This window comes from Anomaloglossus baeobatrachus, chromosome 4 (genome assembly GCF_048569485.1).
Source record: "Anomaloglossus baeobatrachus isolate aAnoBae1 chromosome 4, aAnoBae1.hap1, whole genome shotgun sequence".
Taxonomy (NCBI): domain Eukaryota; kingdom Metazoa; phylum Chordata; class Amphibia; order Anura; family Aromobatidae; genus Anomaloglossus; species Anomaloglossus baeobatrachus.
The window spans coordinates 27,055,323-27,080,675 of record NC_134356.1 but is presented as its reverse complement, the minus strand read 5'-3'; the positions used below and the strand labels follow the sequence as shown (position 1 = coordinate 27,080,675).

The following is a 25,353-nucleotide window of genomic DNA, read 5'->3' as shown; positions in this document are numbered from 1 at the left end:
CTTCTCCTATAAGCCTGTTTTTTATAGTGTTTTCTGAGATGTCTCTGGTTAAACTATAATGAACACTATATCTAATTTTTTACTCTAACTATACCCATGTATGTTACGATTATTTATAATCCATTTTGGAATTGATATGTAATAAGTTTCTATGTGAATTTGATATATGTGCAGCTGGTATATGTTTTTAATTTGCACTTCATTCACGCAGGGATGCTGCACCCAATTCACCTGTTATTTAAGGGTGGATGCAGCACCTTTGCATGCACTGGACCCGTAGAAGCAAGGTTACTTGCGAAACGGCTGCCGTCGTCCGACGTGGCACACCCTCACCCTCCCTCACTACCTGTACCCTGATGTGATCGTGGAATAAAAAGAAAAATATTTTATTCGACCTTTGGAGTGCGACCTTTCATCTCTTCATTGTGGATATATATATATATATATATATATACACACTGTATTTTTCTGGCCCCATATCCTCCATACATGTTTCTGTGCTCAGTGTGAAGTGGGCGGTCCTTCACTGGTGGCCATGTGACCTGTATAAACTACATTTCCCACAAGCCCCGGTTTCTTCTCCAGACTCACTGCTCTCATCCGTGTAAAGCTATATTAGCCGCTCCTCCATTGCTTTGTGATAGGAGGTTCTGTGTATAGGCCGACCGCCCTCCATGCTACAATTCTCTGTTTTAGATATTCTCCCCTGTGTCCTCTCCTATCGCTTTGCTACCCATAGCAACCAATCACAGCGCAGGTTTCATTTTACCAGAGCGGTTTAAAACATTAAATCTGAGCTCTGATTGGTCGCTATGGGCAACAGAGACAGTTTCTCTTTCAGACAGAAGGCCCAGTTGTGTTTATATTGTATGTATAGGCAGGAGGCAGCCATTAACACAAATATTAACATAAATATTCATGCTTTATATGAGGAAAAACCATTAGTGGTTTAGTTGCTGGTATGTCTGTGCTCGTTCGGCTTTACGGCACTTTATGAGAGGATACTGTTGTGTGTGTGACAGGAGCGGGCGCACAGTGTCCGTATTGATTCTGTACAGTGAAATGTGCGCACTATCACTGCAAAGTGAGAAGAGGATGACCACTATAGAAGAACAGCAGGTGTCTACTGAGCATGTGCGACCTGTCATGAAGGAACTACAGGACGTATCCATGGGCAACCAGGTAGACAGAAGCCTTCGACATGCGGATTTCAGTGGGCGGCACTTTCAGAAATTGATTAATTTCACTACTTTATTTATTTCAGTATTTTAACCCCTTCATGTCTGTTAAAAGTCCACTTTTATTAATATACTGTATGGGGTATATCTATCTATCTATCTATCTATATATATATATATATATATATATATATACACCGTATTTTGCAGTTTATAAGATAAACTGGATTATAAGATGCATCACAAGATAAAATTAGATATTAATAATTAAATAGATATTAATTAGATAAATACGGTAGATTTAGACAAGAGAGGGAGGGGGGTGGGTCCGTCTTACAATTCGGTGGTTTCTTACTGGGGAGGGGTATCAGCAGTGGCGGAGCGGGGTCACAGGAGGCAGGGGCGGTGGCAGAGCGGGGTCACAGGAGGCAGGGGCGGTGGCGGAGCGGGGGTCACAGGAGGCAGGGGCGGTGGCGGAGCGGGGGTCACAGGAGGCAGGGGCGGTGGCGGAGCGGGGGTCACAGGAGGCAGGGGCGGTGGCGGAGCGGGGTCACAGGAGGCAGGGGCGGTGGCGGAGCGGGGTCATAGGAGGCAGGGGCGGAGCGGGGTCACAGGAGGCAGGGGCGGTGGTGGAGCGGGGTCACAGGAGGCAGGGGCGGTGGTAGAGCAGGGCGATGCTGTGGGCGGTGTGGAGGGGGTAACCGATGCTGGCTGCGAGCGTTGTGAGGCAGGAAGCATCCAGAAACTTTCGGTGTTGGAGGCTTCAAAAAAATGGCTCCTAGAGTCAGCGCATGAGCAGATTGCGATATCAGCTCAATGACAAGCCAGGATCTCATCTGCACACGCCACCTTCGGGCCCCATTTTCCTTAAAAAAACAAGCAAAAAAAAAACAAACAAATTACAGTGAGTAAAGGGGTTTAAAGTAAAAAGATGTCCAGGTATCACAATATAATCCCACCACCCCCTGCTCAGACATAACTATGGGTGTAATTGCTTCAAGTTTAGCAAAAGTAAGAACAATTCACAGAAGATAGAACAAAAAAAAGGATAAAACATATAATCTTTATTGTGAAAACCAGAATAAAATATAGGGTGTAATGCAAAGGACAGGACACTAGATGGCAGCACACTGCAGGAGACCAGTGAGGGCAGATACAGCACAGCAATGTGTGACACAGATCAGGCGTCTCAGCAATAAAACACGTGTGGAGACAATATGGGGAATAACTGAGGCACAGCCCGAGCACAGCAATGCTGCTCACATAGACCATGGCCAAACCAACCCAAAGCTATGGGAGCAGAGCCCTGCCCCTGACAGTGGCCTGATGCCCCCTCCTGCCTTATGTGCGACCCCTGCAGCCCCTGCTCTGTGAGGAAGGAGACATGGAGCTCCTGAGTGGAGAGGGACTGTCAGAGCCGGGGCCATTGTGTGGAGCAGGGATATGCCGGAGCTCACAGAGACCGGGAACAACCGAGGCTGCACTGTCCCCATGAACCTGTGCTCCAGCCACGTGCCACTATCCACATGCAGGGGGAAGCGGCCATTGCTGCGGGAGAAGCGGCCATTGCTGCGGGGGGGGAGCGGCCATCGCTGCAGGGGGAGCGGCCATCGCTGCGGGAGAAGCGGCCATCGCTGCGGGGGGAAGCGGCCATCGCTGCGGGGGGAAGCGGCCATCGCTGCGGGGGGAAGCGGACATTGCTGCGGGGGAGCTGCCCTGCGGCCGGTGTATGAGCTGTAGTATCGGCCATCTGTGCCATTGGTGTGAGCGGCTGCTCCGGCCCTGAAGCTCCTGTCTGCAGACACAGGAGGCGGCAGCTGCACTCACTGCTCTACAGAAGCCGCACTCAGCCACTCCCGGAGCAGACCTGGGGGCGGGGCCAGGGTCATGCAGGGCTGATCTGCCGGAACTTCACTGCGAAGAGCCGCCTCCTGACTTCCTGTTCCTGCTCCTCTGAGGCTGGCGCCATTGCTTGTGCAGACACGTGTTTGAGGGTAAGGCCTGGCTGTGCGCGCATGTGTGTGTGTGTGTGTGTGTGTGTGTGTGTATATATATATATATATATATATATATATATATATATATATATATATATATATATATATATATATATATATATATATATATATGAGGCCTGGCTGTGCGCGCATGTGTGTGTGTATATATTATGAGGCCTGGCTGTGCGCGCATGTGTGTGTGTATATATTATGAGGCCTGGCTGTGCGCGCATGTGTGTGTATATATATTATGAGGCCTGGCTGTGCGTGTATATATATTATGAGGCCTGGCTGTGCGCGCATGTGTGTGTATATATATTATGAGGCCTGGCTGTGCGTGTATATATATTATGAGGCCTGGCTGTGCGTGCATGTGTGTGTGTGTATATATATATGAGGCCTGGCTGTGCGTGCGCGCATGTGTGTGTATATATATTATGAGGCCTGGCTGTGCGCGCATGTGTGTGTATATATATTATGAGGCCTGGCTGTGTGTGTGTGTGTGTGTGTATATATATATTTATGAGGCCTGGCTGTGCGTGTGTGTGTGTATATATATATGATGTGTGTGTGTGTGTGTGTATATATATATATGATTCAGGTACAGAGAAGTGGCAGCCGTCCCCGCACCTCCCCTCCTCCCCGTTATTCATGTAACTATGTCTGCAACCATACAATAAAAAAATCTTTGGCAATTATCCGAGTGAGCTGCCGCTTCTTCTCTGTACCTGAATTCTAGAATCTTGACCATTCTATGTTGTATTTTTTTTTTTATATATATATATGAGGCCTGGCTGTGTGTGTATGTATATGCGGTATATACACTGCACAGTACCCTTTCTCCTGTCCTATTATCAGAGAGGAGACATTGTACTTCGCACTTCTCAGGGTCATTATTGGTTTATTATTTTGTATATTCTGAATAGCGCCATGTATGTGGAGCTGTAGTTGATCATACGCTCTGAAGCGCCATTCACATGTGGCTCTTACAATAACTGTCTGTACTCACAGTATATCATACACCGGTCACATATTCTCCCGTATACTGGATGTAATATACTATGTACAGGCATCAGATGTCATATACAGGATAATATGTAACTGGTATAATATCCGATATTCTGTACTTATACCAGTCACATATTATCCTGTATACTGTATGTAACATCTAACGTTATATACAGGGTAAATGTGAATGGTATAATGACTGTAATAGTATAATAACTCACATATTATCCAGTATATACCATCTGATATCTGTACTCATAACTTATCATATACCAGTCACATATTGTCCTCTATACTGTATGTAATATACTATGTGCACAGACATCAGATGTATATACAGTGCAGGATAATATGTCTCTGGTACATCATATACCAGTCACATATTATCCTTTCTCCATATTTCTATAACCAGGTCTACTACAAAGAAAGGATATAACAAGATGTCGCTTATATTCTGCTTTGAAGACGTGTCCAATGAACTTTCCCCCCAAATTCTGTGTAAATGTTCGTGCTCTGCAGTGCGAGTGTGTTGTTATATTCACCTAGCGCCTTCTCCGGTATCCAGCACCGCTCTGCCCCTCTTCTGAGTGATGTTACCGCTTGTCAGACTCCTTAGGTCTATGCTTTGACCTGGACGTCTCTCTTACAATGTAAGTCTATGGAACCTCATTCCATAGACTTACTTTGTAAAAGCCTCTTCTAGGTCACGCAGAGCGCAGCGTGACCCAGAGAGTCTGCAGAGCGGTGACGTCACTGAGAAGAGCAGCAGATCTCCGTGCTACCAGATGAGTCTGCAGAGCGGTGACGTCACTGAGAAGAGCAGCAGATCTCAGTGCTACCAGGAGAGTCTGCAGAGCAGTGACGTCACTGAGAAGAGGAGCAGATCTCAGTGCTACCAGGAGAGTCTGCAGAGCGGTGATGTCACTGAGAAGAGGAGCAGATCTCAGTGCTACCAGGAGAGTCTGCAGAGCGGTGACGTCACTGAGAAGAGCAGCAGATCTCAGTGCAACCAGGAGAGTCTGCAGAGCGGTGACGTCACTGAGAAGAGCAGCAGATCTCAGTGCAACCAGGAGAGTCTGCAGAGCGGTGACGTCACTGAGAAGAGGAGCAGAGTGGTGCCGCACACAGGAGAAGGTCGCTGCAGGTGAGTATACTAACACACTTGACCGTACATTGCACTGACATTAACACAGAGAAAGAGGAAAAAAGTCAATATGAGGCTTCTTTAGGTGGACTGTTTTGTCTGTTTTATAATGGAGGCGAGTATATATGAATCAACTCTGTGGACAACATGCAATTTCCAGGCCACATTTTTTTTCCAACACTGTTTTCCGAGCTCTAGACAGATTTCTGTAGTCCCTATGTGACAGCAGACTGCTGAATGGTGATAGAGCGCTGTGCACACTGTCAGGATTCCCCTGTATTCCCAGTGTAGTGATCAGATGTATGTATTTTGCACAGTTATGGTCACGTGTTGAGTAGAGTCCCGGACACTTCTCTCAGTAGGACACTGATAGACGTGGATGAGAATTTAGTCGGCATTTGACCACAACTATATCATCATTACTTCGGCTTTTATCTTTTCAAAAAACTTGTTATCTCTACTCCCTAATATGAAGCAGCCGGAGGTAAATACAACAAGGATGGGCCGCTGCTCATGGGCTGCTGCTGTGTGCTTGCCCCCCAGGCCAAAATTTGGCAGCCAGCCCCTGCTCACATGTGATGTAATGCCGAAAGAACTGTGGAAACTGTTCAGTAAAAGACTTGTTTAATAAGGACTGGTGATCTCGGTGTCAGTCTACACTGCTGTCTGGTCCTGGCCTGCCAAAGGCAATGGTGACATGCGGTCTGCTAAGAGGCATGACCTGCACCACACAAGTCCACGCACCCAGCCAGAGCCACGGTTTTCATGTAGTGTGCGGGGGCGTCTGGAGTCAGTCCCTCATCTGCCCCTACCACCTCGTGCCACCCTACACGTTCTCCAGAGATGTTGTGCTTTCACCTAAGCAGTTGGTGTCCTCTATAAAATAGAGCAGATACTCTGCTGCAAAGGCCGGGAATGGAGATAGCGAAGTAACTGGAATTTAAACCCCTTAGATAACACAGTTGAGAGAAACGGCGGAGGTGTGAGGTGACCTCTGTGAGGCCGGCCTCATTCATCCATGTCTCACAATCTGAGAATGGGTTGTGATGTACAGACTGGCCACAAGTCTCCAGACCAGGGTCATCTTAAAGGGAACCTGTCACCAGTTTTTTAGCCTATAAACTGCGGCCACTACCAGTGGGCTCTTATATACAATATTCTAATATGCTGTATATAAGAGCCCACGCCGCTGTGTAGGACATAAAAATCACTTTATAATACTCGCCTAAACTGGTCGCAGCGGTGGATATACGTCAAATCTGTTTAACAAATACCAAGCACACAATCAATAACAACAGGGTAATGCAAAAAGTGTAACGCTCTTTTCCCTTAAGCACCTCCCCCATACCCGCAGTTGAGCCCAGCTCTACCCTGTACTTATACGTCAAATGGGTGTCTTCGTCCTCCAGTGCCGACGCCTCCTCTTTCAGCCATCTTTGTCCTCCATCTTCTGAAGCCGCAGTGCATGACGTGTCCGACGTCATACAGTCTCGCCGGCATTCAGGGCCTGAGCAGGACAGATAAAGTATTGTAGTGCGCATGCGTGGGACCGGCGAGTCTGTATGAAGTAGACGCGTCATGCACACAGGCTTCAGAAGGAGGATGAAGATGGCCGAAAGAGGAGGCGCCGGCACCGGAGGACAAAGATGCCCATTTCATCCACATCCACCATAACGACCGGTTTAGGTGAGTATTATAAAGTGTTTTTTATGTTCTACACAGTGGTCTGGGCTCTTATATATATACAGTTACTTTTTCAAGGGACCAAAAGTAATTGGACAAGGGACTCTAGGGGCTGCAATTAACTCTGAAGGCGTCTCCCTCGTTAACCTGTAATCAATGAAGTAGTTAAAAGGTCTGGGGTTGATTACAGGTGTGTGGTTTTGCATTTGGAAGCTGTTTCTGTGACCAGACAACATGCGGTCTAAGGAACTCTCAATTGAGGTGAAGCAGAACATCCTGAGGCTGAAAAAAAAGAAAAAATCCATCAGAGAGATAGCAGACATGCTTGGAGTAGCAAAATCAACAGTCGGGTACATTCTGAGAAAAAAGGAATTGACTGGTGAGCTTGGGAACTCAAAAAGGCCTGGGCGTCCACGGATGACAACAGTGGTGGATGATCGCCGCATACTTTCTTTGGTGAAGAAGAACCCGTTCACAACATCAACTGAAGTCCAGAACACTCTCAGTGAAGTAGGTGTATCTGTCTCTAAGTCAACAGTAAAGAGAAGACTCCATGAAAGTAAATACAAAGGGTTCACATCTAGATGCAAACCATTCATCAATTCCAAAAATAGACAGGCCAGAGTTAAATTTGCTGAAAAACACCTCATGAAGCCAGCTCAGTTCTGGAAAAGTATTCTATGGACAGATGAGACCAAGATCAACCTGTACCAGAATGATGGGAAGAAAAAAGTTTGGAGAAGAAAGGGAACGGCACATGATCCAAGACACACCACATCCTCTGTAAAACATGGAGGCAACGTGATGGCATGGGCATGCATGGCTTTCAATGGCACTGGGTCACTTGTGTTTATTGATGACATAACAGCAGACAAGAGTAGCTGGATGAATTCTGAAGTGTACCGGGATATACTTTCAGCCCAGATTCAGCCAAATGCCGCAAAGTTGATTGAACGGCGCTTCATAGTACAGATGGACAATGACCCCAAGCATACAGCCAATGCTACCCAGGAGTTCATGAGTGCAAAAAAGTGGAACATTCTGCAATGGCCAAGTCAATCACCAGATCTTAACCCAATTGAGCATGCATTTCACTTGCTCAAATCTAGACTTAAGACGGAAAGACCCACAAACAAGCAAGACCTGAAGGCTGCGGCTGTAAGGGTATGTGCGCACGTTGCTTTTTACCTGCTTTTTACCTGCTTTTTTTGCTGCTTTTTCTTCTGCGCTGTTTAATGCCAAAATGGATGTGTTCTTCTATTCAAGCAAAGTCTATGGGAATTTGGATTTCTTGTTCACACTATGTTGTTCAAAATGCTGCCTTTTTGTGGCAGAACTTTGGTCAAAAACTCAGCTTTTCAAAGAAGCAACATGTCAATTGTTTTTGCCATTTGGGTTTTGCACTGCAAAGCTGAGTTTTTGACCAAAGTTCTGCCACAAAAAGGCAGCATTTTGAACAACATAGTGTGAACAAGAAACCCAAATTCCCATAGACTTTGCTTGAATAGAAGAACACATCCATTTTGGCATTAAACAGCGCAGAAGAAAAAGCAGCAAAAAAGCAGGTAAAAAGCTACGTGCGCACATACCCTAAAGGCCTGGCAAAGCATTAAGAAGCAGGAAACCCAGCGTTTGGTGATATCCATGGGTTCCAGACTTAAGGCAGTGATTGCCTCCAAAGGATTCGCAACAAAATATTGAAAATAAAAATATTTTGTTTGGGTTTGGTTTATTTGTCCAATTACTTTTGACCTCCTAAAATGTGGAGTGTTTGTAAAGAAATGTGTACAATTCCTACAATTTCTATCAGATATTTTTGTTCAAACCTTCAAATTAAACGTTACAATCTGCACTTGAATTCTGTTGTAGAGGTTTCATTTCAAATCCAATGTGGTGGCATGCAGAGCCCAACTCGCGAAAATTGTGTCACTGTCCAAATATTTCTGGACCTAACTGTAGCATGTTATAATACTGTATATAAGATCCCAGTCGTGGTGGCCGCAGCTTATAAAGCAAAAAACATGTGACAGGTTCCTTTAACAGCATTTTGGGCCCCTGGGCAAACCAGTGTGCTGGGGCCTCTACGACAACCACTTACAAGAATATAAGGTAAATGGCGATAATATTAACCTCATAACGACGGCCGTACGACTTAAAGCGGCGGCAAAACAGGGTACTTATTCTGTTCCGCCGCTTTAAAGCGGCGGCCCGAAAAAACCCTGTAGCGCCCCCCAGCGACCGAAAATCTCGGGGGTTTCAGCTACCGGGGGTAGCTGAGACCCCCCAGATTATGAATCGGGGTGTTTTTTTTGGACCCCGATCATGTGATCGGCGGTATACACCGTATACCGACGAACACATGAAAAAAAAAGAAATGGCCGGTAAAACTGATTTCTTTTTCATCTGACATGATCAAACATGTCAGATGAGAAAGAAATCTAACCCCCTAGTGCCCCCAAAGCCCCCGGTACCGGAGAGTCCCCCCACCCCCACCCCTACCCCCACCGGACATCCAAAATGGCGCCGAAGCGCACAGAAAACTGCCGCCGGCGCCGGCTCTGCAGTCATTTCCCTCCGATCTGAAATGATCAAACATTTCAGATCGGAGGGAAATGTCCTCCCCCTGACCCCTCCTCCGGTCCACCGGAGCCCTCTGGTCACCGGAGCCCCCTCCGGTCTCCAGAGCCACCACCCCCCTCCCCCCTCCGGAGCGTGGAAGATGGCGGCGCACAGCGCGCGGCCGCCTTCATTCTGCTCTTTCTGCCGCATGTGACACGTCACATGCGGCAGAAAGGTGTCCCCAGGTCCCACTAGGTCACCCCCCGTCACCCCCCCCCCCCCCAAGCCCCCGGTTATACGTTACCTGTCTGCCGCTCCGGGCCCGCGATCGCCGCCTCCTTCTTCTTCAATGCTGGCGGCGCATGCGCAGACAGCGGCTGTCAGCTGGATCCCTGCAAGCAGGAATCCTGCTGACGTCGCTGATGCACAGGCTCCACTGTGGACCGGGGGAGGGTGAGTGCAGTGATCTGCAGCCACACTCCTCACATGGAGAGGCTGCTGTTCCAGAAAATGGGGGGTACGTTCTGTGAGCGTGCCCCTCATATTCTGGAATGAGGTTACTGCAGGTCACTCTGCCCTAGGTTGGACCGGGGCAGTGTGAGTGCAGTATTCTCAGATTACTGCACCCACACTGCTCATGGAGAGCTTGCTCTTCCAGAAAATGGGGGATACGTTCCCTGAACGTGCCCCCCATATTCTAGAAGATCCAGAGCCAGCGTGGGACCTCCAAAATGGATTACAGCGACCGGAATTTCTTTATTTTCAATAAATTGGTAAAAGAGGAATGTTTCGGGGAGTGTTTTTTCAAATAAATTTTTTTTTTGTCTTTTTTTTTTCTATTACTGACTGGGTTAGTGATGTCGGGTATCTGTTCAGATGCCGTGACATCACTAACCCCAGGGCTTGATGCCAGGTGACATTACAGCTGTTATCAACCCCATATATTACCCCGTCTGCCACCGCACCAGGGCGCGGGATGAGCTGGGGCGAAGCGCCAGGATTGGCGCATCTAATGGATGCGCCACTTCTGGGGCGGCTGCGGCCTGCTATTTTTAGGCTGGGAAGAGTCCAATAACCATGGCTCTTCCCACCCTGAGAATACCAGACCCCAGCTGTCCGCTTCACCTTGGCTGGTGATCTAATTTGGGGGGGACCCCACGTTTTTTTTTTTTTTTTTTTAAAAAACGCCTGGGGAGCCCTCCAAATTGATCACCAGCCAAGGTGAAGCTGTCAGCTGTGGTTTGCAGGCTACAGCTGTCTGCTTTACCCTAGCTGGCTATCAAAAATAGGGGGGACCCCACGTCGTTTATTTTAATTATTAATTTTTTGGGGGGCTAAATACAAGGCTAGGCACCCTTTAGTGCCACATGAAAGGCACTAAAGGGCGCCAGCTTAGAATATGCAGGGGAATGGGACGTTATATTTGTTTGACATCTATCCATTCATCCATTGTAGCATTTTACGCTGTGTGCCCACAATCAGGGTTTGCAGCGTTTTGGGCGCAGAGTGTTTTCCCTGTGTCCATAACGCTGCGTTGTGCAGTAGAAGCACAGTGGAAGGATTTTTAGAAATCCCATGCCCAATGTGCTTCTTTTCTCCGCAGCATAAACCGACCTGTGGCGCAGCTTCCCGAGCCTCAGCATGTCAATTTATGCTGCGGAGATGAGTGTTCTCTGCAGGTAGCATAGAGCTCCACAGCGGCCTGAACCCAAATCGTGGGCTTGGGCAGCTGCGTTCTCCCGTGGACAACACTCACATCTCTGCAGGAGGCTGACACTGTGTACTAGATGCCGTGTCGCTGGATCATGGCCACATAGCCTAACAGTGAGACATTTGTTGCTACAGCAACATTTTTGTGAAGTACCTGTGGATTCAAAATGCTTACTATACTCCTGAATAAAATCCAGTTTCCAAAATGGGGTCACTTGTGGGGGTTTTCTGATGTATAGGTACCCAAGGGGCCCTGCAAATGTGACATGGTGCCCGCAATTTATTTCAACTTTTCCAGAATTCAAATGGTGCTCCCTCCATTCCAAGCCCTCTCATTTATCCAAACAGAGGTTTTTGGCCACATGTGGGGTATCCCTGTGCTCATAAGACATTGGATAACAACCTGTGGGGTCCACGGTTTGTTGTTGTCTCTTGAAAAAGTGAGAAATTTGATGCTAAAGCAACAGTTTTGTGAAAAAAATGAAAATTTTCAATATGGCAACCTAAGCTTATCAAATTCTGTGAAGTACTCGTGGATTCAAACTGCTCACTATACACCTTGATAAAAGCCTTGAGGTGTCTTGTTTCCAGAATGAAGTCACTTGTGGGGGACCGCCACTGTTTAGGCACCTCAGGGGCTCTCCAAATGCAACCTGGCGTCCGCTATTGATTCCAGCCAATTTTGCAGTCAAATGGCACTCCTTCCCTTCCGAGCCCTGCCATGCGCCCAAACAGTTGATTTCCACCACATATAAGGTATCGCCAAACTCAGGAGAAATTGCACAATAAATGTTATGCTGAATTTTTTCCTTTTACTCTTGTAAAAAAAAAAGCTACCTGGTTGAAATAACAATTTTGTGGTAAAATTTTATTTTTTTTTTTTCATGGCTCAACGTTATAAAATTCTGTGAAGCACCTGGGGGTTCAGGGTACTCACCAAACATCTAGATAAATTCCTTGAGGGGCCTAGTTTCCAAAATGGGGCCACTTGTGCGGGGTTTCTGCTGTTTAGGTACCTTAGGGGACCTCCAAATGCGACATGGTGCCCGCAATCTTTTTCAGCCAAATTTCCTTTCTAAAATTCAAATATTGCTCCTTTCGTTCCAAGCCCTCCCATTTGTCCAAACAAAGGTTTCAGACCACATGTGAGGTATCACCGCGCTCATAAAAAAGTGGTTAACAAACCTTGAGGTCAAATTTTTGGAATTACCTCTTGAAAAAGTGAGAAAATTGATGCTAAAGCAACATTTTTGAGAAAATTATTAAAATTTTCAATATGACAACGTAACGTTAACAAAATCTGTGAAGTACCTGTGGATCCAAAATGCTCACTATACCCCTAGATAGAAGCCTTGAGGGGTCTAGTTTCCAAAATGGTGTCACTTGTGAGGGATTTCTTCTGTTTAGGTACCTTAGCGGACCTGTAAATGCAACATGGTGCTCGCAATCTATTTCAGCCAAATTTGCTTTCCAAAATTCAAATATTGCTCCTTCTGTTCCGAGCCCTCCCATTTGTCCAAACAGAGGTTTCTGACCACATGTGGGGTATCGGCGCGCTCATAAGAAAGTGGGGAACAAGTTTTGAGGTCCATTTTGTTGTGTTATTTCTTCTAAAAGTGAATAAATTTGGGTTAGAGCAACATTTTTAGGTAAAATTTAATTTTTGCTTTTTTTCATTCCACATTGCTTTTGTTCATGTGAAGCACCTGAAGGGTTAATAAACTTCTTGAATGTGGTTTTGAGTACTTTGGGGGGTGCAGTTTTTAGAATGGTGTCACTTTTGGGTATTTTCTGTCATCTAGGCCTATTGAAGTCACTTCAAATGTGATGTGGTCCCTAAAAAACTGGTTTTGTAAATTTTGATGTAAAAATGAGAAATTGCTGATAAACTTTGAACCCCTCTAACTTCCTAACGAAAAAAAATTTTGTTTCCAAAATTGTGCTGATGTAAAGTAGACATGTGGGAAATGTTATTTATTAACTATTTTGTGTCACAGAAATCTCTGGTTTAACGGTATAAAAATTCAAAAGTTGAAAATTGCTAAATTTTCAAAATTTTTGCCAATATTCAATTTTTTTCATAAATAAACACAAAAAATATTGTCCTAAATTTGGTACTAACATGAAGTCCAATATGTGACGAAAAAACAATCTCAGAATCACCAGGATCCGTTGAAGCGTTCCAGAGTTATAACCTCATGAAGTGACACTGGTCAGAATTGCAAAATTTGGTCTGGTCATTAAGGTGAAAATTAGCTCCGTCACTAAAGGGTTAAACATATATTTATTTTATTGGCACGTCAACAAAACTGGTGTGAACACATTGAAAACAATCAAGTGATCAACATGATAAACATCTGAACAATACACAAGGCTCGAAAAACACAATAATCCTCAGTAAGTCACACACATTATATGGTACACTATGGAGGTATGGATTTTGTTTTCAGAGAATTTCTTTCTTATTGGATTGAATTCAATGGTCTTCAGGATGTCACTCTCCATGCACATGAGGGAAGCCAGTGGAAACGGTGATTACGAAGCAGATTTTTTTAGAAGTTTGTTTTGAAAAAGTAAGCTCTCCATTAGAGTTGGTCTCCGTCAAGCACATGAACTATCTGAGTGCAATTTCAACATTCGGGAATTCAGATTTCAATCTTTTTTTTTTTTTTGCCCCGTGCAGGAAATGTAGCGCTTCTGAACTACTCAGGGCACTGCTAGGTACTGCATCCTCATTAGACTGCAGGGCCTTTCACACCAGTGCCAGTAACACTCTCTCTCTCTCTCTCTCTCTCTCTCTCTCTCTCTCTCTCATACCAGGGGTAATTGGCTAGTCAGACACCACAGAGGGCGGAGCCAGTCCAGGGGACTAGACAGCCTGGTGGGAGGGGACAGTCAGTCAAGTCAGGAGAGTGAAAGTGAATGGAAGTGCCTCAAGCTGGGTCGTGTAATGGTGACCCGAGGGTACAGGAGAGTAGTTGCCAGGGTAGGTACACCCAAGTACCACTGGAACCAGAGCACCGACGGGGCACAGGGCCTTAGGTCAGGCGCCAGCATCACGCGGCCTGGCAAATACCTGCACAGTGAGGGGACCTTCACTGACCCACAGATCCGGGGGTATCAGCAGTAACGAGCGGATCAAGGTTCGGGACCACAGACCAACCCTACAGGGTCCACAATGCATTGCCCACCATACGTACGAGGAGACTGCCGAAAGACAGTCAGGACTCCAACAGACTTCATGCTACGGGGACCCAACCACACTGAGGTTGCAGGGGACAGAGCAACTGAGTCGTCAAACGAACTACAAGGACCTGAACCAGCCGTCCAGGGGTCCAGAGTGAGTAAAACTGTTAACTTACACCCCACAGTGTGGCTTCCCTTCTTCGGCAAAAGTCTCCAGTATCTATTCCCCAGGGCCCGGCCCTACCTGTAGAGGGCCTACCACCACAGCTGCCATTACCACCAGCCCTAGGGATAACCAACCCATCAGCGGTGGTTCCACCATCCTAACTGCAATCCGCAGGTGGTGTCACACCAAAGACTTTAATCTCCCCTGTAAATACTCCCCATTAAAAAGCGTCCCCAGGGTCACGGAACGGGGCAACGGCCAGTATTCTCCCGTGACACCGTATCCCTGTAAATATACGGCCCGGGATATTGCCCTGGGCGACACAGAAGAGTCTCACAATCTTCATCTTGAGCGATGTACTGCTTGAGATGTTCACATTTGTTTAAAGTGAACCTGTCGGGTGCAATATGCACCCAGAACCACGAGCAGCTCTGTGTGAACGCTGAGCTGAATGTGCACTAGACCTTTCTGAAGCTTAATTGTGTGTAGCAATGACCATCTATGAAGCGAATATTGGTGCCACCTGAGTAAAAAAAAAAGCAGTTTGAGCTATTACATGAGGTACAGTGCCTTGCAAAAGTATTCGCACCCCTTGAATTTTTCAACCTTTTCCCACATTTCAGGCTTCAAACAGAATGGTAAAAATTTTAAATTTTATGGTGAAGAATCAACAACAAGTGGGTCTCAATTGTGAAGTTGAATATTTATTGCTTATTTTAAACTTTGTAAAAAATAAAAAACTGAAAATTGGGGCGTGCAATATTATTCGTCCTCTTTACGTTAATACTTTGTAGCGCCACCTTTTTTGCGATTACAGCACAAGTCGCTTGGGGTATTATTATTATTATTATTTATTATTATAGCGCCATTTATTCCATGGCGCTTTACAAGTGAAAGAGGGTATACGTACAACAATCATTAACGGTACAAGACAGACTGGTATAGGAGGAGAGAGGACCCTGCCCGCGAGGGCTCACAGTCTACAGGGAATGGGTGATGGTACAATAGGTGAGGACAGAGCTGGTATGGTCTCTATCTCTGGCGGGTATGTGTCTCTATCAGTTTTGCACATCGAGAGACTGAAATTCTCGCCCATTCTTCCTTTGTAAACAGCTGGAGCTGAGTGAGGTTGGATGGAGAGCGTTTGTGAACATCAGTTTTCAGCTCTTGCCACAGATTCTCGATTGGATTCAGGTCTGGACTGTGACTTGGCCATTCTAACACCTGGATACGTTTATTTGTGAACCATTCCATAGTAGATTTTGCTTTGTTTGGGATCATTGTCTTGTTGGAAGACAAATCTCCGTCCCAGTCTCGGGTCTTTTGCAGACTCAAACAGGTTTGCTTTAAATATGGTCCTGTATTTGTCTCCATCCATCTTCCCATCAATTTTAACAATCTTCTCTGTCCCTGCTGAAGCAAAGCAGACCCAAACCATGATGCTGCCACCACCATATTTGACAGTGGGGATGGTGTGATGAGCTGTGTTGCTTTTATGACAAGCATATTGTTTGGTATTGTGTCCAAAAAGTTCAATTTTGGTTTCATCTGACCAGAGCCCCTTCTTCCACATGTTTGGTGTCTCCAGGTGGCTTGTGTCAAACTTTAAATGACACTTTTTATGGATATCTTTGAGAAATGGCTTTCTTCTTGCCACTCTTCCATAGAGGCCAGATTTGTGCAGTGTACGACTGATTGTTGCCCTATGGACAAACTCTCCCACCTCAGCTGTAGATCTCTGCAGTTCATCCAGAGTGATCCTGGGCCTCTTTGCTGCATCTCTGATCAGTCTTCTTCTGGTTTGACATGGAATTTTTGAGGTAAGGCAGAGTCTTGGTAGAGTTGTAGTGGTATGATACTCCTTCCATTTCAATATGATCGCTTGCACAGTGCTTATTGGGATGTTTAAAGTTTTGGAAATCTTTTTGCAACCAAATCCAGCTTTAAACTTCTCCACAACAGTATCACGGACCTGCCTGTTGTGTTCTTTGGTCTTCATGATGCTATCACAGAGCAGGTGTATTTATACGGGGACTAGATTACACAGAGGTGGATTATATTTATCATCTGTCATTTAGGACAACATTGGATCAATCAGAGATCCTCAATGAACTTCTGGCGTGAGTTTGCTGCACTGAAAGCACTGAAAGTAAAGGGGCCGAATAATACTGCACGCCCCAATTTTCAGTTCATTTTTTACAAAAATTTAAAGGGAACCTGTCACCAGTTTTATGGCCTATAAGCTGCGGCCACCACCACCAGGCTCTTATATACAGCATTGTAACAGCGCAGGCCGCTGTGAGAACATAAAAACACTTTATAATATTCACCTAAACTGGTCGCTGCGGTGCTGGTCGGCCTGGTGACTGGCGCCTCCTCTCTCAGCCATCTTGCTCCTGCGTCTTCTGAAGCCTGTGTGCATGACGCGTCCACGTCATACACACTCGCCAGCACTGAGGTCATGCGCAGGCGCACTTTGATCTGCCCTGCTCAGGGCAGATCAAAGTATTCTAGTGCGCCTGTGCTGGCGAGTGTGTATGACGTGGACCACTTTTTCCACTTTGTAATTGACCAACCTCTCTTCCTTTGATGCTCTGCTGCTGACTGTCCACCCGTCTTTCGTTCTCAGCCTGCGATCCGAACATCATTGTAGCTCCTCTTACTAACAGCACTTCATATATCACATCCCCACAAGATTACAAGCTCTATACACATCACAGCCAAACACTCATTTTATCTGAGATGCTTTTATGTCCACAAAATAAAGCTTATATTTCTATATAAATGTATGCCAAATTGTCTATATACATGACATTTCAGCATAATTGTAAAAAGTTTTGTTAAATCTATTTTATTTATTTTTTTTTGCATATTTTTATTTTTGAATCAAACTGAGAGTGACATCTGACATGTCATGTGCTTGTCCTTGGCGCCTTTTGAAATGTGAACCTTTTTGAGATGCCTGCGCCTTTGTGGTTTTTATTTTCCTGATGAAGAGGTTGGAATACCTTGAGATGCTTAGGAAATAAATCTCAGGAATCATCTTGTCTCCTGCATCCTTTTTACCATATTTCAATCCGTCAGGTATTGAAAGGGTTAAGGTAAATGTCTATTCTGCAGTGATGTAACAGGTAGATGTAACCTGAGCTACAGCCGCAACCTTCTCCTGTAAATATTCGCTTCTCACTTCTCCCTATGCCGGCTATAGCTCATACTTATGCTGACTATGTTGAAGGAGCTCAGCGCTGCATAGCTGTGGTGTTGTTTCAATTGCAGCTGCGAACTACTGAATAAAACCAAGGAGTGCTTTTTGTTTAGTCTTTTCCCACCTGTTTCTTACCTTCCAGCTGCACAGGTAGAAGTCATGCATATTTCCTATTTTAAGCTTTCTGCTTATCCACATTGTAGACAGAATGCTGCCAATCAGTGGTCTGGGTGGGGTTATACAGAGCTCAGCATTCAGAAAACTGGTAATGAAGCTGTGCATCAGAGAAAACCGTTTTGAATAAAAATGCAGGACCCATTAAAGTAAGTGGTGTTGTTTCTATTGCAGCTGCGAAGGTCCCTACTGAAGAAACCAAGGAGTGCTTTTGTTGTTTCTTTCCCCACCCATTTGTCTCACCTTTCAGCAGCGGAGATAGAAGTCACGCATATTTCCTACAACTCTCCTCCATCATCTTGAGTGACCATCGGCAGCTGATATACTCTAAAGTTCTTGTGTGATATACAACTTAATCTGGTGAGCATACATCCCTTATCTATTCACAATTGTGTTATGGTATCACCGTATTGTGCTTTTCTTGCTCCTTCTTTCTCTCTGTACCCACCACTGAGTGGCAGCTTCCAGCTTATGTACATTGTAGTCAGAATGCTGCCAATCAGTGGCCTGGGTGGGGTTATACAGAGCTCAGCATTCAGAAAACTTGTAGCTGTGCAACAGAGAAAACAGTTTTGAATAAAAAATGCAGGACCCAGTGAAGTAAGTGACACAACTCTGAAATCAGGGTTTCTGCCCCTACATCACATTACTCTCACAAGGGATATTAAACAACTGGTGGCAGATTCCTATTAAGGAGTTAAATAAGTAGTTCACCCATTTTGATTTTTTGCTACATCGGTATAACCTTGAGAAAGAATGTGTATCTTAAATATCTTCCATTGGCCTGTGAGCGGCTCTATTGCGGACCGCTGTTCCCCATCGCATGACCGCCTGGTTCTTTAACCTCGGGGATCTGGTGATGTTACGTCAACTTCCTGTTCACGGACACTACCGCGGCCGGCCCCAGTCTCTGTGAGTCACTGGGCTGTGGGTGGCGTTTCCCCGCTCGTCACAGCCCAGCATCGCTCCTGCTTGTGTGCTCTGCAGTGAAGGAGCAGGGAGATGCTGGACTGTCACGCTGGGCTTTGTTGAGCGGTGCAACGACGCCCACAGCCCAGTCACTCATAGAAACTGCGGCCGGCCTCAGTTGACGAGACATCACCGGATCCCAGGGGTCACATGATGGGGGGTGAGTGGACTACAATAGCGCCCACTCACAGGCACTATTGGCAACACAAGGTATTTGAGAGAAAACATATCGATGTGGCCCATAATGAAAAGGGGTGAACTACCCCTTTTAAGTGAATAGGTGTAACTACAACATTGCTAAGTATTATCAGACACATTCAGTTTTGCTTCTTCCTTCCCTCAGCTATGAGCCATGGCGTCTGCTGATCTGAGAGAAGAGCTGCTCTGCTCCATCTGTTTATCTATTTTTAAGGATCCTGTAATGCTGAGATGTGGACACAACTTCTGCCGGGTCTGTATTGATCGTGTGCTGGATACACAGGACGGGTCTGGAGTTTATTCCTGTCCTGAATGCAGAGGAGAGTTTCAGGAGCGGCCGGCGCTGATGAGGAACATAAATCTTCATAATGTCGCAGAACGATTCCTGATTTCTCAGCAAGAACAAGAGATCACCGGGATCTGCTGCACTTACTGTGTGGACTCTCCTGTACCTGCTGTTAGATCCTGTCTACACTGTGAGGCTTCTCTGTGTGAGAAACACCTGAGGGCTCACAGCAAATCACCAGAACACGTCTTATCTGATCCCAGCACTTCTCTGGAGAAAAGGAAATGTTCTGTCCATAAGAAGATCCTGGAATATTACTGCACTGAGGACGCGGCTTGTATCTGTGTGTCCTGCAGTTTGATTGGGAAACATAATGGACATAAAATGGAGTCACTGGATGAGGCCTCAGGGAAGAAGAAGAAGAAACTGAGAAATGTTCTCCAGAAACTGATCACAAAGAGAGAGGAGACTGAGGACAGAGTCCGGAGTCTGGAGAAGCGCCGGAGAAAAGCTCAAGAAAAAGCAGCTGGAGAAGCCAAGAGAGTCACTGCCCTGTGTACAGACATCAGGAGACGGGTGGACAACCTGGAGAAGAAGGTCCTGAGTGAGATCTCCATGAGGGAAAAACAAAAATCAATGTCATTGTCTGTTGTGATCCATAAACTGGAGATAAAGAAGGACGAGCTGTCCAGGAAGATGAGGCACATTGAGGAGCTGTGTAACATGACTGATCCACTGACCGTCTTACAGGAACAGGACACCGGTGACTTGTGTAATTTTGAGGAGGAGGGAGGTGATGAGGACACAGGGGGACATGATAAACAGCTCCATGATGGAGGTGACCTGGATGTGGCTGTGATCTCACACACATTACACACATTATGTGAGGTAATAACAGGTATAAGGAGCGGGATCTATGTGGAGGATCCTGCAGACATATTACTGGATGTAAACTCAGCTGGTAATTATGTCCTTATATCAGACGACCTGAAAACTGTGACTTGGGCAGAAGAGGAGCAGAATCGTCCAGAAACAGCAGAGAGATTTCTGTGTAATCAGGTGATGAGCAGGAGGGGATTTACCTCAGGACGACATTACTGGGATGTGGAGGGCAGTGGGTCAGGGTGGTGGATGGTGGGGATGTGTTATCCCAGTATAGACAGGAGGGGAGAAGAGTCACTAATTGGAGATAATAACAAGTCCTGGAGTTTGTGGAGATATGATAATCAGTTTTCAGTGATGCATGACCGGAAAGAGATCCAGTTACCTGACAAGATCTCCAGTGATAGATTCAGGATCTGTCTGGATTATGAGGCCGGGCAGCTGTCCTTTTATGAGCTGTGTGACCCCATCAGACACTTACACACCTTCACTGCCACCTTCTCCGAGCCCCTTCACGCTGCATTATATGTATTTGAGGTATATATTGATGGTCACAAGTATTACTTAGATAGCTGGGTGAGGATTACAACGTAACAGGAAAATATCAGAAAATTCCCTATTTGTAAAGTAGCTTTCATTGTAAACATTTTTCTGATTTTCTATGACATAAAATACATTTCCCTCCGGAGCCTCCTGAAATCTTCCTGTGTTTCCTGAGACCATTGACCTTAACAATAGATTTTTCCCAGAGATCACTTCTCAGCAGTCTCATTATCAACACAGGAAGGAAATAAAGTGTAAGATAACACCTCTGGTATAAAGCTGGAGGACGATAATGCAGGATCCACCATTGACAATAACTGATGGACACAGCTGACCCCTTCCCCCCACAGGGATCTCTGCACAGGACACAGAGCATCGCTTTGTTCTATGTACAGCAATGCTCCATTATTGTTGTGTAGAGTAAAAATCACGGCTTATGGCTGAAAATCACAGGAAAATCAGCTTGACCAGTATGTGGACTGTCCGTAGGTCCCTGGCAGTCATGGCAGCCCACCGACATCTCATGATCACGTTACAGGGACGCTAAGGCTATGTGCCCACGGGAGATTGCACCTGCGGATATATCCGCAGATACATTCCCAGGTTTCCCGCATCAGCTCCCCGGAATCCGCAGCTATACATAGCTGCGGTACTCCAGTGAAATAGCTGCGGAAAACCTGTGGACATTCATGTGACTTACCTGCAGAAGTCCCAGCCTCTATCTCCAGAGTGGAGAGCCAGGATTTCCGCAGGTAAATCCACAGGAATAATTGACATGTAGTTATGTGCGGCTGCGGGACATCCGCAGCACATACCGCAGCCGCACATACCGCAGCATTGACACACACTCCCCATGTCCCATAGGATAACATGGTGAGTGTCTGTACTTGCTGGAACCTGCGGATTTATCTAGAAAATCCAGATAAATCCGCAAGTTTTCCGCGGCAAAATCCGCAGGTGCGAGCTCCCATGGGCACATACCCAATGTGCACTCAAACTAACCCCTGAGCCGGGATCTCTGGGCTTAATTGTCGGTGTTAGTAATTAACAGTAACATTTATCAAGTTCACAGTTTGATTGTTTGCTAAATGGAATCTGTCAGCAGGTTTTTGTTTTGTAATCTGGGAGCTGCATTTAATAGGGACAGAGAGCCTGATTCCAGAGTTGTCACTGGACTGCTTTGTACAGTTTAGAATTCTACAGAAAACGTAGTTTTAGGTTTTCTTTGCTGTACATGCAGCAGAACTTGGAATCCTGAGCTGTGCATAGCCCCGCCCTCACCACTGATTGGCAGCTTGCTGTGTACACTGTATATTGGTAGCAAGCTGCCAATCAGTGGTGAGGGCAAGGTAACACAGATTAGCTGGACTAGCCGCCACATGAGACCTAGTCCTCTAGTGATAATCCCCTGCTAATAATGCACTGATTGAAATTGCAGCAAGCTACTGAGCCAGTGGCAAAACCCTAGAATCAGACTTTCTTTCCCTACATCATACTGCTATCAGATTACATAGCAAAAACCTGCTGACAGATTCCCTTTAAAGACAGATGCTACAGAAAAGTGCCAACATTTCCCTTGTGTACAGCAGGCTGAGCTCCGGTTTTAATTAGTAGAAGATATAGATAATCTATTCCCCTTGAGATCTCCTGATGATCAGCCGATCGCTGCTTCCACTTTCATTTAGTAAATGATTGTTGTCTTGACTCTGGCAACCGGATCCATTTGCTGTTATGATGACATGAGGTGTTGTTGACAGATCCTGTTATTTTCATCCTGTGTAGTCAGCACATCGAGCACATGAAGGCGGCGTTTTCTGAATATTGAAATCACTAGTAGCATAGCCGAGTACTATGAGGCCGGAGTCACTGCCGCCGGCTCCTACCTGTACCCTGATAGTTATATGACTGTAAAGGGGCCTGTACACACTACGATATCGCTAATGAGATATTGCCAGGGTCACGAAATTAATGACGCACATCCGGCCTTGTTAGTGATATCGTTGCATGTGACACCTACGAGCGAGTTTCAACGATTAAAAATACTCACTTGATCGTTGACACGTCGTTCATATCCCAAATGTTGTTCCGACTTCTGCACGCAGGTTGTTCGTCGTTTCTGCGGCAGCACACATCGCTATGTGTGACACCGCAGGAACGAGGAACAACATCGTACCTGTCGCCGCCTGCAATGAGGAAGGGAGGAGGTGGGCGGGATGTTCCGGCCGCTCATCTCCGCCCCACCGCTTCTATTGGGCGGCCGCTGTGTGACGACGCTGTGACGCCGAACGTCCCTCCCCCTTCAGGAAGAGGTTGTTCACTGCCCACAGCAAGGTCGCTAGGGAGGTAAGTACGTGTGACGGGTGTTAGCAATATTGTGCGCCACGGGCAACGATTTGCCCGTGACGCACAAACGAGGGGGGCGGGTGCGATCGCTAGCGATATCGTAGCGTGTAAAGCGGCCTTAACAGCCGCTACTATCAGCCATTACGAAGGGGAGATCACAGCATAAAGATTTATACAGCTGTCATTAAAGGAGTTTTCCATTTATAGAAAAGTGATCTCTAATCCTTTCCCAGCATGTAAAATCACAAACTTAGACAGTACTCCCCCCTCCCCCGGTCCAGCGTCAGGTCACAGCAATGTGCGTTGCAGTCATGGTGTCACCGCTGCAGCCAAAACACAGAAACCAAAGCGGGTGTGGAGAACTGGTGCCGAACAGCGGGAGGGCGAGTACTGTCTAAGGCTAGGTTCACACACTGCGTTTTTTGCGGCAAAAAACGCACAAAAAAACGCGGCAAAAAACGCGCACGTTTTGCCGCGATTTGGTGCGTTTTTTTGCTGCGTTTTTGCTCACTGCGTCTTTATGCGTTTATCAGTGAACAAAAAAAAAAAGGTCTGATGTCATTTCCTTCTTCAATATGTTCTTCATTCTCCACTAATGTATGCAGGAGAGCAGACAGCTGCAGAACTACAAGTCTCAGCATACTCCATCCAATAGTGCATGCAGGAGAGCAGACAGCAGCTGCAGAACTGCAAGGCTCAGCATCCTCCATCCATTAGTGTATGCAGGAGAGCAGACAGCAGCTGCAGAACTGCAAGGCTCAGCATCCTCCATCCATTAGTGTATGCAGGAGAGCAGACAGCAGCTGTCGAACTACAAGGCTCAGCATCCTCCTTCCAGGACTGTATGCAGGATTTCTTTGCCTCCCCCAAAAAAAAAATTACGTGGGCTTCGCCATATTTTTGTATGCTAGCCGGGTACAGCAGGCAGGTACGGGCTGCCACCAACCCCCAGCTGCCTATTTGTACCTGGCTGGGAACCAAAAATATAGAGAAGCCCTTTTTTTTTAATTATTTCATGAATTTCATGAAATAATTAAAAAAAAAAATGACGTGAGCTTCGCCAAATTTTTGAGTTCCGCCGGGTACAACTAGGCAGCTGGGGATTGGAATCCACAGTGCAGGGTGCCCATGCTTTCTGGGCACCCCCGCTGTGAATTGCAGTCCCACAGCCACCCCAGAAAATGGCGCTTTCATAGAAGCGCCATCTTCTGGCGCTGTATCCAACTCTTCCTGATGCCGGGTGGCTAGCTAGGTAATAATGGGGTTAGGGCTAGCTGTATAGCTGGCCCTAAGCCCGAAATTCATGGTGTCACGCCAATATTAGACATGGCCACCATGAATTTCTAGTAAAGATAAAAAAAAACCACAACACACAGAAAAATATTTTTATTAGAAATAAAACACAACACAATTAGTGACTCCATCTTTATTGAAATAAAGCACCCCCCTCCGCAGTAATCCTGGGTCAGGGTCCCGCGCCGTCCAATCCGGATCCAATATCATCTGATCGGTTTGCTGGAAGGCAAAGCGATCAGATGATGTGTCAGGTTCTAGGGGCTGAAGCACATCACACTTCAGCTGATTGTATAAAAGCCGATTATACAATCAGCTGAAGCATCGGTGCAAAAAAACAAAAAATACTCACTTATGTGCTGATTACCGGCAGCTCCTGCAGCGATGGGGCGGGAGTCTGATCCTGTCCGATCGCTGCAGCAGCAGCTGCCGGTAATCAGGGATGAAGTCTCCTGACGGCAGGATCAGCTGATAGCCGGCCGGGCGCCCGCGTCACCGCGATACTTACGATCACCTGATGCGTCAGGTGACTGCATCAGGTGATCCATCGCCAGGTCCTGCATCCTGCAGGCATACGTACCCGGGGAGACTGCACACTGCCGGAGCGGCGATACCGTGACAGAATCTGGGAGCGGACATGGCACCGGGACCCTGCAGACAGGTGAGTATAACTTTTTTTTTTTTTTTTCTACTGTTCACTTTTGATTGCCGCTTCCACCTCCCGCCCAGACATGGCGCCGCACGGCAGCATACATGCACAGGACGGGAGGTGGACGCGGCGGTGACGGTACCGGGAGGATTCACGCTTCTGTGTTTACTGACAGAAGGA

At 46.3% G+C, this 25,353-nt stretch overlaps 1 protein-coding gene across 1 annotated transcript; it reads left to right on the top strand.

The window, feature by feature from the left end:
• Nucleotides 1-2,968: 2,968 nt before the first annotated feature.
• On the top strand, nucleotides 2,969-22,008 carry LOC142301102 (E3 ubiquitin/ISG15 ligase TRIM25-like). The gene is made up of 3 exons (XM_075342121.1): nucleotides 2,969-3,172; nucleotides 18,185-18,370; nucleotides 19,323-22,008. Exon 3 carries the CDS (start codon nucleotides 19,332-19,334, stop codon nucleotides 20,937-20,939), a length of 1,608 nt encoding a protein of 535 aa, XP_075198236.1. The 5' UTR covers nucleotides 2,969-3,172; nucleotides 18,185-18,370; nucleotides 19,323-19,331; the 3' UTR covers nucleotides 20,940-22,008.
• The last annotated feature ends 3,345 nt before the right edge of the window (nucleotides 22,009-25,353 follow it).